At 39.7% G+C, this 11,940-nt stretch overlaps 1 protein-coding gene across 5 annotated transcripts in view; it reads right to left on the bottom strand.

Moving 5' to 3' along the window:
* Nucleotides 1-7,796: 7,796 nt before the first annotated feature.
* Nucleotides 7,797-11,940, bottom strand: part of GRAMD4 (GRAM domain containing 4) — a 129,920-nt gene continuing 125,776 nt past the window's right edge. For all 5 annotated transcript variants that reach the window (XM_053256508.1, XM_053256506.1, XM_053256510.1 and 2 more), the window contains one exon: nucleotides 7,797-11,914. In XM_053256508.1, the coding sequence (XP_053112483.1) occupies nucleotides 11,813-11,914 (102 nt within the window). In that variant the 3' untranslated portion in view covers nucleotides 7,797-11,812. The remainder of the gene's footprint in view (nucleotides 11,915-11,940) is intronic.

Genomic DNA, 11,940 nt, shown 5'->3' with positions numbered 1-11,940 from the left:
TATTGCTAAAGCCAGCAGAAGTTTAGATAGGAGCCCTGCCATTCTAGGGCCTAGTAATAAGTGTGGATATGTATACATAGTTGAAAGTAGATTGCTCTGCCTGTCCTCTCCTTTGTGTCTAGGAAAACACAATGCATGCCCCTTCCGCTGCATAGTGTTATAATCCAGATATCTTGCAATACTTAGCTCCATCCAAAGACAAATGACCCCATGGGTGACGTTGCATCCAAACTGATGACCCAGTCTTGAAGGAAGTTCTGCTTGGTTGATTCTGAGTGGATTTTTGCTACAAGTTCACCTTCTAAAGGGTCTCTAATTCAGCTACATGCCCTGCAGATGTGAGCTACATTTTAGGGAACATAACTGCAGCTTCATGTTTTCAGCAGAGTCACGGGACAGAGATATTCCATTGTTACAGCAGAGAATTTCAAAAATCTGTCAAATTGCTTGGTAGTCGCTGGTGTAGTCAACTGAGTTTTGTTCCTATCAAAGTTTCTTAATATCACCACTCTGGCTTTCTGGAGAATGCAAAAGATGATATGAGAAAGTAAAAAATACAGTTTTGCACAAACTTTAAACGTGTACATTGTTCTTTCACCTCTAAAGGACATGCTTCTTGTGTTGAATAAAGAACATATTTCCCTTTACAGTTCTCTAGTTCACAAATACATAGAGAGGTTTAGTTAGCAGTTAGCAAGAATTACCATAGATTGTCCACTTCTCTCAGATTCCATTAGAAAGCAAGCAGATTCCATAATTGTAAATTCCGGCACCCTGATCCAGAACATAAGAACAGCCCGGCTGGCTCAAGCTCAAGGCCCCTCTAGTCCAGCATTCTGTTTCAGTGGCCCACCAGATCCCTCTGGGAAGCCCACAGGCAAGAGCTGAGCGCATGCCCTCTCTCCTGCTGTTTCTCCCTTATACCAGCATCACCTGTCATCACTATAACAACGTGTGTGAGAGAGAGTTAAAATAGCCTATAGACAGATTTAATTAGCTGTGGCATAAACTGTGAAACTATAGATCTGGAAGTCCTCCTGAAGATCACCTACTCTCAGTCCCCAGATACAGAATTTCTCAGTCTTAATCCACAATTTGTTTGTTGTTTCTCTATGTGAACCACTTTGGAGACCTTTGTTGAAATCAGTATATAAATGACGTTGCTGTTAAAGCTGAAGATCAGCAACATAGAGTAGAATGCCTCATTCAAAAGCTGGTGGCCTCTCCCCACAAGTATAGGTTAAGTTCCACATTAAGTTAGACAATATGCTACAAAAGAAGTGACCCTCCTGCTCCAAAGATTGGCAGCTAGTTAGATCTGTAATTTCCAAGTAGTTATCAGCACCAGTTTCAGTAAAACAAACAAAGTGCTGTTTAAATATTTGCTGATCATGAGCCAGTAGCAGCTGGTGGGGACTGGAGTGGGGAGAGGTTGCAGTGGAGAACCTGGTCACAGAGGCAGAAGCCTACCCAAGCCTGCCAGCACTGAGGAAAACAGAAAGTGGGGTGGGGAGGAGAAAAGCAGGGGCAAAAGGAAAAAAACAGGAAAGTTTTGTGGGGTAGGGGGAAGAAGGAAGAAAGCAAAAAAGCCAAGGCAAAAAGCAGGGAGAAAACAAGGGCAAATGGAAGAAAGAGTAACAGAAGGGAGAAAGCAGGGATTGCATCCCCCCTCCTACCAAACAAACAAGCTACTAAAAGACCAGACATACCCACATTGCAACCAGAGAATCCTCCAGACAGAGCAAGGAGCTTCCTCCAGCCCCTCCTCCCGTCAACAACTTCCTCTTAGTCTTACTGGCTGGAACAGCTGCTACTCAAGCTGCTCCAGGCAGCCTGATTGCTAGGGGGCTCCTCTTGGCACTGCCCCCAGGGAAAAAAGGGGGAAATGTATTTAAAATATACTCCTGGAAGCAACCAGGAAGTGCATTTTAACCCATTATTTTAGTTCTTCCTGGGGGCAGTGCCAGGAGGAGCCCCCTTGGAATCATTGGCTGGAGCAGCTTGAGTAGCAGCTGCTCCAGCCAGTAAGACCAAAACAAGAAGTTACAGGCAGGGGAGAAGGAGGAGCTGGAAGAAGGTCCATGCTCTGAAGATTTCCCTGGCTGCTGGTAAGTCTGACCCTTTATTAGCTTGTTTTTGTTGGGGGGGGGGCACTGCCCTTCCTGACCAGCCACCACTGTCATGAGCCTTTCTGTGCTGTTCTTTCATTTGATTGTTTTGGATCACTAGGATGTTTTTGTGCCATCCCAGATATCCAACAGTTAAAGGATTTTTAAATTCACCTCAAGTCCTACTTATTTACTAGTCCCATTTATAGGAGCTATTTTCAAGCAACTCTTTCTCATTTTAAAGGAGCTCTTCATTTCAGCTTTTGTCAAGATTCCCTATCAGAAGAAGAGCTACTGAACTAATATTTCACATTAATAGCTAGGCAATTAACTGGCTCACAGTGAATGCCAGCCATCCTTTCTGGAGCTCTCTGTGAAGTTCACTTCTATATTTATTCATTAGTAGTGAAAGGGTAGCCGAAAAAAATGTATCCAGCCTCCCAGGCTCTCTGGAATAAATGGAAGAGGGAGCTCATTCTGTTTTTCAAGCATCTCTCTCCCTCAGTGAGACATCGGGGAGAATAACTATCACCCAGTAGTGAACGAAGAATTGTTCCCAAAGCAATGAATGGTATATAATAAAGTGGTATGTTTTAAGTTTTTTAAAGTGCCACAAATAGTGAAACCCTCCTGAACTATAGAAGAGCAACTAAAATGTTTGGGTGGAAGAATTAGAAAAGGAACGCTTGGTTTATGTATTGCCATCTTTAATCCTTTCTTTCGTTACTTTAGTTAGACAAGCTCATTATTTCAGAAGAATGGTGGTTTCGGGGGAGCTGAGCTTTCAGCTCAAAGCTCTGATGAGCTTTCATTTGTGTGCCCTGAAGTATGACCTTCCTAAGAGTGTGGAGAATCATCACTATTTGCTGAATCACTACATCAAACTAGAGATGACCCATCAAGACCTTTGCTTTACAGACTGTACTTTCCCTCTATTGTCTTTGTTGAAGAAGAAAGTCACTTCTATTATAAATCCCTTCAGTTAGTAGATGTAAGGCTGGTTAAAATCCATCCCTTCCATTTTCAAAAGAACAAAATTTGGTATTTTCTATCATCCAATATTCTACCTGTGTTATTCTAACTCTGTTCAGAGACAATCATACTCAATTATGTACCAGTGCACTTAAGCTACTTCAGTTCTACAAAATTCCCTGGAACTAAAATAGGCTCTTTGGCTATAATCCACAAGCCATTTCATCCCAAGTACCTGCATCTAAATTCCAAAAGCTAAAAGGATAGCATTCCACTGTGAAAACAATATCACCTAGTTGTGATGATAAAGGAGACCACACACACATGCTCTAATACATAACATAAGTGAAATCAACACAAACATGCCATGATTGTTCTCATCATAGCTACAATGTCACACTATCCTTATGCAGTTGAATATGTACTGTGGCAAGCTCTATTGTTCTAGTCCAGAAGATTCACCTCAACTGATGATTGACTCCCTCCCTGCAATTTTTCTTAGGTCAATTAAGAATGTTACATGCGCTCTAATATCATTTCAGTGGAAAAGCAGATCTACATGTCAAAAGATCTGTGCAAGGGCTGACTCTTATAGTGAAATAAAGTATAGAGCTATTCCAGGCCAGGAGGCTAAACATGAAGCACTTACATATACTCTGGATTATGTATTGGATCCAATACCATTATGAGTTTAGGAGCCAATAGAGCTCCTAAACCGTAAGTGATTGCTCATTGGATTAGGAGACCTTCATGAAGGATCAGTCTTGCTTCTCTGTTTAAAGCAAGATTGATCCTTTAGTGAACTGCCAATGAACACAATAAATATTCAACTATCTTTGAAAATCATTTTAAAATCAGTAAGACATAGGATGTGGATACTGTCTTCTTTTGCAGACTTGCAAAATCTGCAGTTTTCTTGAAGGTGACAGTCTGTCAAAAAAGGACCTAGTGGAAGTCATTTAGGCTGCCTTCAGCTGGATATTATAAGAGAGGATTATTGAAGATAAACGGTGGCAGCAGATACAGGAATGGTCACAGCCATCACTAAATCTTGTTCCTGTAAATACATTGGCTGACATCCAGACTAATGAAGCTCCGGTGCTTCTGAAGAGTTCAACTCATTCACCTCCACCATGCATACAGTAACAAGGGGAATTTAAACAATCTCCCCTTCTCCTGGAAGCACTTTGTGCCACCCAAATATATGTCCCTGAGGGTTGTTTAGCCCTCAGAAAAATATTTTAGGGCAGCACAGTGCTCTTCCAGAGGAAAGTTGCTGAAAATACACACACACACACACCACTGCCATGTAAAAGCAGCAGTGTGGCTTTAGTCTGGCATTCTTCAGAACCACTGGTGCTACATCAGTGCTTCTCTCATAGCTCTGGTGCTTTGGATGCCAACTACTGTACAAAGAGAGCTACTTCCTTTCCTCCATCCTGCACCTACTTGTTAATCCATTTTGTTGGATTACCTTCTACTCTAGTTTCATAAAGTCTCCCTTTGTTGTCTTTTTTCTAAAATGTAAAGTCCATAATCTCATTGAGGAAGATACTCCAACCTAACTGCATTTTCTCTTTAACCACCGATTCTATTATACCTAGGGCAGTGTACACAAGGATGCTCCTGCTAACTTGGCAAAGAGGCACCTTTTGACGTGGTGATTCTCTTTATTTAGCAGGGGGAGAGTAACTGGCTCTTTTCACCCCCCAGCACAGTATCTCCAGTGACCGTTGCTGGTGTCTGTCTTATGTTTCTTTTAGATTGTGAGCCCTTTGGGGACAGGGAACCATCTTATCTATCTATCTATTATTTCTCTATGTAAACCGCCCCTGACCCATTTGTTTGAAGAACGGTATAGACATCGAATAAATAAATAATAATAATAATATCTCCTCACACTTATTCTGTGAAGTGGATTGAGCTAAAAGATAGTGAGTAGCCAGGTGTCACCAGGGAGTCTAGTAGGTGAGCAGGTATTTGGAACAGGCTTTCCTCACATCAAACACTCTATTCACTACATCACACCTAGGATAGCAAAGGTATCCTTCCACGAGCCCCATGTTGACAATGCATTTCAAAACCAGCTTACTATATTTGCCTTATAAAAACAGAATATTCAACAGGAAATATTCTCTTGACTCACATGTATGCATAATAGGTTTGGAGCAGCAGGGATGGGGGTTTCCATTTGGTGCTTCTGTTCAGGCAGCTGAATGTCATGAACACACCCCTGAATTAGAAAAGGGAAATGGGAGAGTAGATGAAAATCTCACCAAAACTCATGACGAATGTTGAATTTTAGTCTTGATCTCAGACCTTTAGTGAATCTACTGAGTACATGAAACACTCATTGAGCGAGCATCAGTATGCATTACAAGTGCATACAGTTCTTAATTCCCACCAGCTGGCTGCACTCTGATCCACCATGTTTCATTGACAGAAAGCATATGCTCTACTATCCAGAGATAAATGGTTCTTGAGCGGTTTTTTGCCCGCGTTATTGCGTTCCCATACTAGGAGTAGGCTTCATGTTAAAACAAACAAACTACTAGCAGAAATAAAAACATAACATCCCGTGTGGTACAGAACTACTTTTAGAATGTTGCATTTGAGACTGTATGTTCAGAATGCTTTTATAATCTTCTTTATCGTCATTTACTTTGTCTTACGAAATGTAATGTGCTATCTTCTCTGCAAGGTGTTGGATTGTATATTCGCAGCCAAACAGCTGCTCTGCCAGAGACAAGAGTGATTGCTACACTGACAAGCAATAGAACAAAAACTTCTTTGCTCAAATTAAAATGTACAGAAATGAGACTGCAACTGAACAGCTCTGCCCAAAGTCCAACATATGGCAGATGTTGCAAAGCCAAAAGCTTCTTTACTTGGCTTAAAATGAAGTGCCATATATATATATATATATATATGCACACAATATTTTGTTTGAGAAGAGGAAAGCTGCCATTTAAGCTGCTTGTGACCACAGTACCAAGATCAAAATCCATCAGGGAATAATTAGCAGAAGGAAGTTTGCCTCTGCTAGCCTTGCTGAAATGCATAGGAGCTGTCCAACTACTCCTATTTCAGTGGGGCTTATATAGGAGAAATTTCTGCTTGATCGGGCCAGTTATTGTTTATCCATTTGGCACTTTAGCAGTCCCAGTCCCATTTCAAATAAGGCTACTCAATATATATGGAAGTAGTTCTAGATGTGCTCAAGTCAAGACATGCACATCATCATCTCAATACTGCAAGGAGAAACAAATTAATGAAGCTTGTCATACAGATAAATTATCATATCGTATAGATACGATGACCTTTGTTTTTTGACTTTTTAAAGTAAGGATGGCTTCACCTGCAAAATGAGCCAAGCAAGCAGAAGCAGCCAAGGATCTCCAAATTTCTAAAGTGCTAGAAAATTGCTTGCTGGTATATCCTTAAACTACTGCAGCTCATGCCAGAGCACTTTTGAGTTCTCCCCAGAGCAATAGAGCTATTTTTGAGCACTGTAATGAGATTACAGCATTAAGCCAAGTTGGTGGGTTGGGATGCCACAAGCCCTGCTCTTAGGCTGCCATGAAAGGCAATGGGATTTGCATCAGAGGAGAGGCTATGGGAATGATGCAGCCATAAAATGTATACTCTTGCAGGCATCAGACTTAGTAAAGATGGTAGACAGGGGTGTACCTAGGTAATTTTGCAGCCTGAACCTAAAGGCCTTTTTTGGGGGGGGGGGAAGCCACTCTTGCCACCACATAAGCTGCAACACACTACTTATTACACCATAACATGCTCGTGGAAAGCTGGATAATCTCAACCTCTCTCAGATTTTAAGAAGAGATTCTGAATAAGATACTTCCCACTGATTTAAAGAGATACCACATTTTGCATCGACAGCCCTGCCACTTAAATTAGCAGACCGCTCAACATTTGGAGGCTCCCCAGGACTGCAGGGGACTGGACTTCTGCCCGGAAGTCCAGTCCAAAGAGCTCCACTGATTGTAGATACAGTTTGTCAGGTCACCACCCATCCTTGCAACATCAAAATGTGCTGTTCTGCAAAGCTTCTAGTTGACTGTTCTCTGTTTGGCTGCTGTCAGATCTTATTGTTGTTAGCTGGCTATTCTGTATTTTATCTTTTAATTAATTGTGTTTGCCACCATGGGAGAACATAGTTGTTGAATGGTGGGGATATAATTTAAAATAAACAACCTGCAGTTATTCTACAATATCCACAATGTGAAAATCTAAGTAAGCCCTTGGAGAAACAAACTTGATATTTATTTAGCCCATGAGTGGAACAGACTGGGGATGTGCATGAATCACAATTTGAAGAGCGATTTGCAGCACATCCCCAGCACCTTTAAAACAGAGGAAAGCAGGTCCTGCTCCTCCGCCACTCACTGCACTATCCACCAGTGGCATTTCCCCCAACTGCCCTCGCACGACACTGGCACGCACGTGGCCTCTGTGCATGAGCAACCACCAATTTGCGTGGTCAGCATGGTTATGGATGTATATCACTGCACTATCATGTGAATCTCAGCACATTTAGTTGTGGAATAAAAGTCATGACGGATTGAAGGCGCCATAAGGCAGAGTGTGTCAAGGCAGAGGCAAGTCTCAAAAGGATTGACAAACACAGGCTTAGGATGACAAACAAAAGCAAACTTTTCATACTCGGAGAAAAACGCACACACTTCATACCATAAAGCATTTTTAGGATTTTATTTAAATAAAAATTATAATTTATTCCAAGACACCCCCACCCACACTTTTTTAAACAAACAAGATTCTCTTTAAAAAAATGTACAGGGCAAATGGTTTCGGTTTTTCATACATTACAAGTCTCTTGTTGAACAAAAGTTACACTGCTAATGAATTATTTACAATTTCAAAATATACTCAAACTTCAGACATAAAAATTATTTCACATCCATTCTATTTTAATGAATAGTAGCAGAAAGAAAACATCTGCCAAAATGTACAGAATTAGTTATAAACTACCAAGTTTGTTTGTTTTAAGGATTCACAATGTCTATACTCTGTCCACCATTTCCTCACATGGCCTACAGAAATCATGAATTGGTTTTGTTGGATTTTTGTCTGATGTTGCTACATAAACTCACTTAAAGTCAAAACTTGTTTCGCAAAAGTGACTGTTCTTGCATCTTATAAAATGTCTCCTTCTGGCAATTTAAACAGGGAACGTAAGATGTGATCAGTTTTCATCTCCCTTTATTCCGAGAAAGGAACTCAAACTTGACCACTACGCTTCCAATGAAAGAAGTTATGCAATTAAATACAAAAAGTTCACCAATAAGCCACAGGTGTCATCAGAATAACATATATAAACAGCAAATATATGAAGAATGGGCTTAAAATGCTGTTGAAAAATAACACTTCTGTTAAACAGGATTGTACTGCAAATTCCATGTAAGGATATGAATTTAGACCAAACTTTAGAGTGGTTTCATGAATACAGGATAGGCTGACAAATGTTCAACATTTCAGAACATAAGGAATAAAAAAGCAGAGAGGTACTCAAGTGCACCAAAGTTATTCTTAGGGCATTGCTTGATGGCATATCACACAACATAGCAGTTAATTTTGCAGTAGTCCTTTGTGTAATGTAAAGTTGAACTTTGCAAAAATATATGCATGTCTACTTGTTATATTACACATTTGCTCTCTAAGAATCCAGTTCGTTTATCTGATATTGGAATGAACCATCATTGCATTGTAATTTGCAATACATTTTCAACTTTAATTTTTTTTTTTAAGTTTGCATTGTTAAAAGTGCAGGTTTTTTTGAACAAACTGGTATTAGTAATATCAAAGTAGAGAAAAAACTAAAAACCATTACATGTGCTGGGACCTTATCTTTATTATATTACCATTCTGAAAATATAAATGGTTGTGGCATTGTCATCACATTGGTGTCAGAAAGGACTTCAAAAAACCACGTTCTAGAACAATACTTCAGTCGGCCAGTAGGGGGAGGAGGTAATAAGTGCCGTTACCTGATTTTTCACCAGAACCAGTATTCTCATGATCAGAGTGAAGGTAAAAATTACATTTGAAAATGATACAAAAATAAGAAAAACTGCTCACTCTGTAAAAAATATAATCTGTTTTTTCAAAAAACGAGAACCTCATGAACACCCAAGGGATTTTTTCTAAAAGACAAACTCAATGTACTATGATTCCGATTTAGGTTATTTAAAACATTAAGCTAGTTTAATGCTTATTTATCCATCAATTACTACTTGTTCACCTGCTGGCTTGACAAAACCCCTATTAAAAATTCTAGCATGTCCCACTGCTTTTGAATAATTATCTCCAAATACCTTCAACCTACCTCTTCAAAAACATATACAACTCACAGGTCATCTTTAAAATTAAAAGAAAAAGCAGTTGTGTTGCTTAGAGATGCTTCCATGTTATCAGCAGAACAATTTGTTATACTGCGGGGACGTCTGTGAGCCTCCTCTGCCAGCCTCTCAGATTCAGACTGATAAATAGTCAGAGTAAGTTTAGACAGTAAACTTCAAATATGCTTATGTCCTTTTGAGAAGAGAAAAGTTCTCTCAGTGCATGGAAGTCTGTCTGTAATATTCTTCCAAGATTATTGTTGCCACAAATCCATGCTTTCTTCTAGTACATTAACAATGTGGAAAAGCAGCATTCAGCACTAAGATGGACCCAAGTCCACAGAAGCTCATTTTCATATGACAACATCTATATCATCATCATCATCATCATCATCAATGATGATGATGATGATGATAAACTTAACTGAGGGGCTAGACTCATGTTAAATACAAATATGAGACAAAGCCTTCAGTCTTTAAAAAAAAAATTATGACAAGCTTTGGGTTAGGGCTTTCTTAGATTAGAAGTAGAGAAACAGGAAGAGGGAGCACTTTATCCTTTCCTCAACTACCAGCTTCCTACTCCAAATCTCCCTCCAATACCGGTAGCTTCCACAATGGAGCTCCAGTCACCTGTAAAGAAATGAGAAAAAATCCACTTGGGAAAAATGGCTGAGAGATTGATTTGAAGTGGGGAAATTGCGGAAGCAGAGGACTGTATAAAAAATGGCCCACCCAAAGCTGTTTTTGCTTCCTCCCACCTCCACACAGGCTACAAATACATCTGGCTGTAACATGAGGTTAGCTCCTAAAATTTTGGAGGTTTCTTGATTAAAGCTTTCCACATACACAGCCTGTCACATAGAAAGCAGAGCAAGAGCCTACAAGAGAGTAAAATGATCAACAGCAGCAAATTAAATTATTGGCATTTTTGAGCAAATACAATGCATACGACTAACATAAGAACGCAAAAGATAAAAGGTGGACATTTTGATACTCTGAAGAAAAATTTGTGGAGGCATTTTTACTACACAGAATATATAATTATTTCATAACGTTAAATAAATCTCAAAACCAAGTATTTGAAAGGTAGGAAAACAGATTCTCTGTGAAAGCAGAACAGTGCCACTGTTCTGCTGGAGAATGTTAGTTATTTGAAATGGAGATAAATCACAACCATTGGAAATTCTTGCAAAAGTTACCTTCTACTGAAAATAGTAGTTTTAATTGTTGTATTAGCAAAGTATCCCTGCTAGGGGTTGTTCAAGGAAAAGAGAACGTAAAGGAGCAGGCCAACTCTTAGCGTGCGGAGGATTAATTATCTCTCCCACAGATACACTCCTAAATATTCCAGAGTTGGTGGAAATACAAATTGCTTGATACACCTTTTGGTTACAAGTGTCAAGGGAATGGTCTGCATGGTACTTTCTGACCAGCCCTGCTCCCACATGATTAAGAGGCGAGTGGTAGCAGATGTCCTCCACAGTGCACCATTCCTTAATTGCATTTGTCCAAATCATCCCTCTATATATGCTCCAGATACTATTCTAAAGTAATGAGGTTGAGGAGCAGGGCCAGTCGGAAAGGCTCAGTGCCTTTTCATTTATCTCTTTCACTGTGATCAGTTAAAGAATTTTAAACTCCCAATTTTTCCTTCTAATCAGGACCATAGCTTTTGCCATACTGGAAAGCCAGCCAGCAGGAAAACCAAAAACTACCCTGACCTGTCCAGAAATATATGTTCTTTGAAAAGGTACAGGAGTCAGTAAGAAAATTTGCCTGGAGCTCAACTGCTGGCATTCATACCTTCAATTAATAAGTTATCTATTGATTAGTAAAATAGAGACTTCTCAAAAGCATGTCATTAACATGTTTTGCTAAGTCAGGCTGCAACCCTGCACTCAGTTACATAGACAGAACTGCCACTGACATCAATACGACTCATGCACATACGATATGTGCAGGACTCATAGCCGAAGAGCAGAATGTACCATCATGCCCTGGGATTTCCAGGGTGGACAAGACATCTCCTGCGGTCTGTCCTCAAGCCAGTTGTGCTAAGTAGCTTCATAAGCTTTTTAATGTCAGTAAATAAACATTAAAAGTGCTTAATGTGCAAGGCTGATAGTGAGGATAGCACTTTTCATGGTCTTTTTTCTTTTTTCTTTTTTACAAAAGCTTTAAAAAACAAAAACATGAAGGCATATATAAAATACACTTATGTAACATAAGATATATGCAATGAAGAAAATTATTGCAGAATTGATGAAGGGTGTTCCACCTTTTTTTCACTACGGAGTGAGTAAAATTAATAAAAAACGAAGTCTCCCCAGGAGAAGCAGCAGTGGTGATATACTAGCTTTCACTGGTGGATGCTGTAGATGTTATCTTCACATACTGGTTGAAAATGGTCTCAAAAGCTTCATCTCTGTGTACCATGGCACCAAACACTAAAGGCTTAAAAAAACCAAAAAGACAAAGCA

Source organism: Hemicordylus capensis, chromosome 5 (assembly GCF_027244095.1).
Source record: "Hemicordylus capensis ecotype Gifberg chromosome 5, rHemCap1.1.pri, whole genome shotgun sequence".
NCBI classification, from domain to species: Eukaryota; Metazoa; Chordata; class Lepidosauria; order Squamata; family Cordylidae; genus Hemicordylus; species Hemicordylus capensis.
This window is presented reverse-complemented; position numbering and strand designations above follow the sequence as displayed.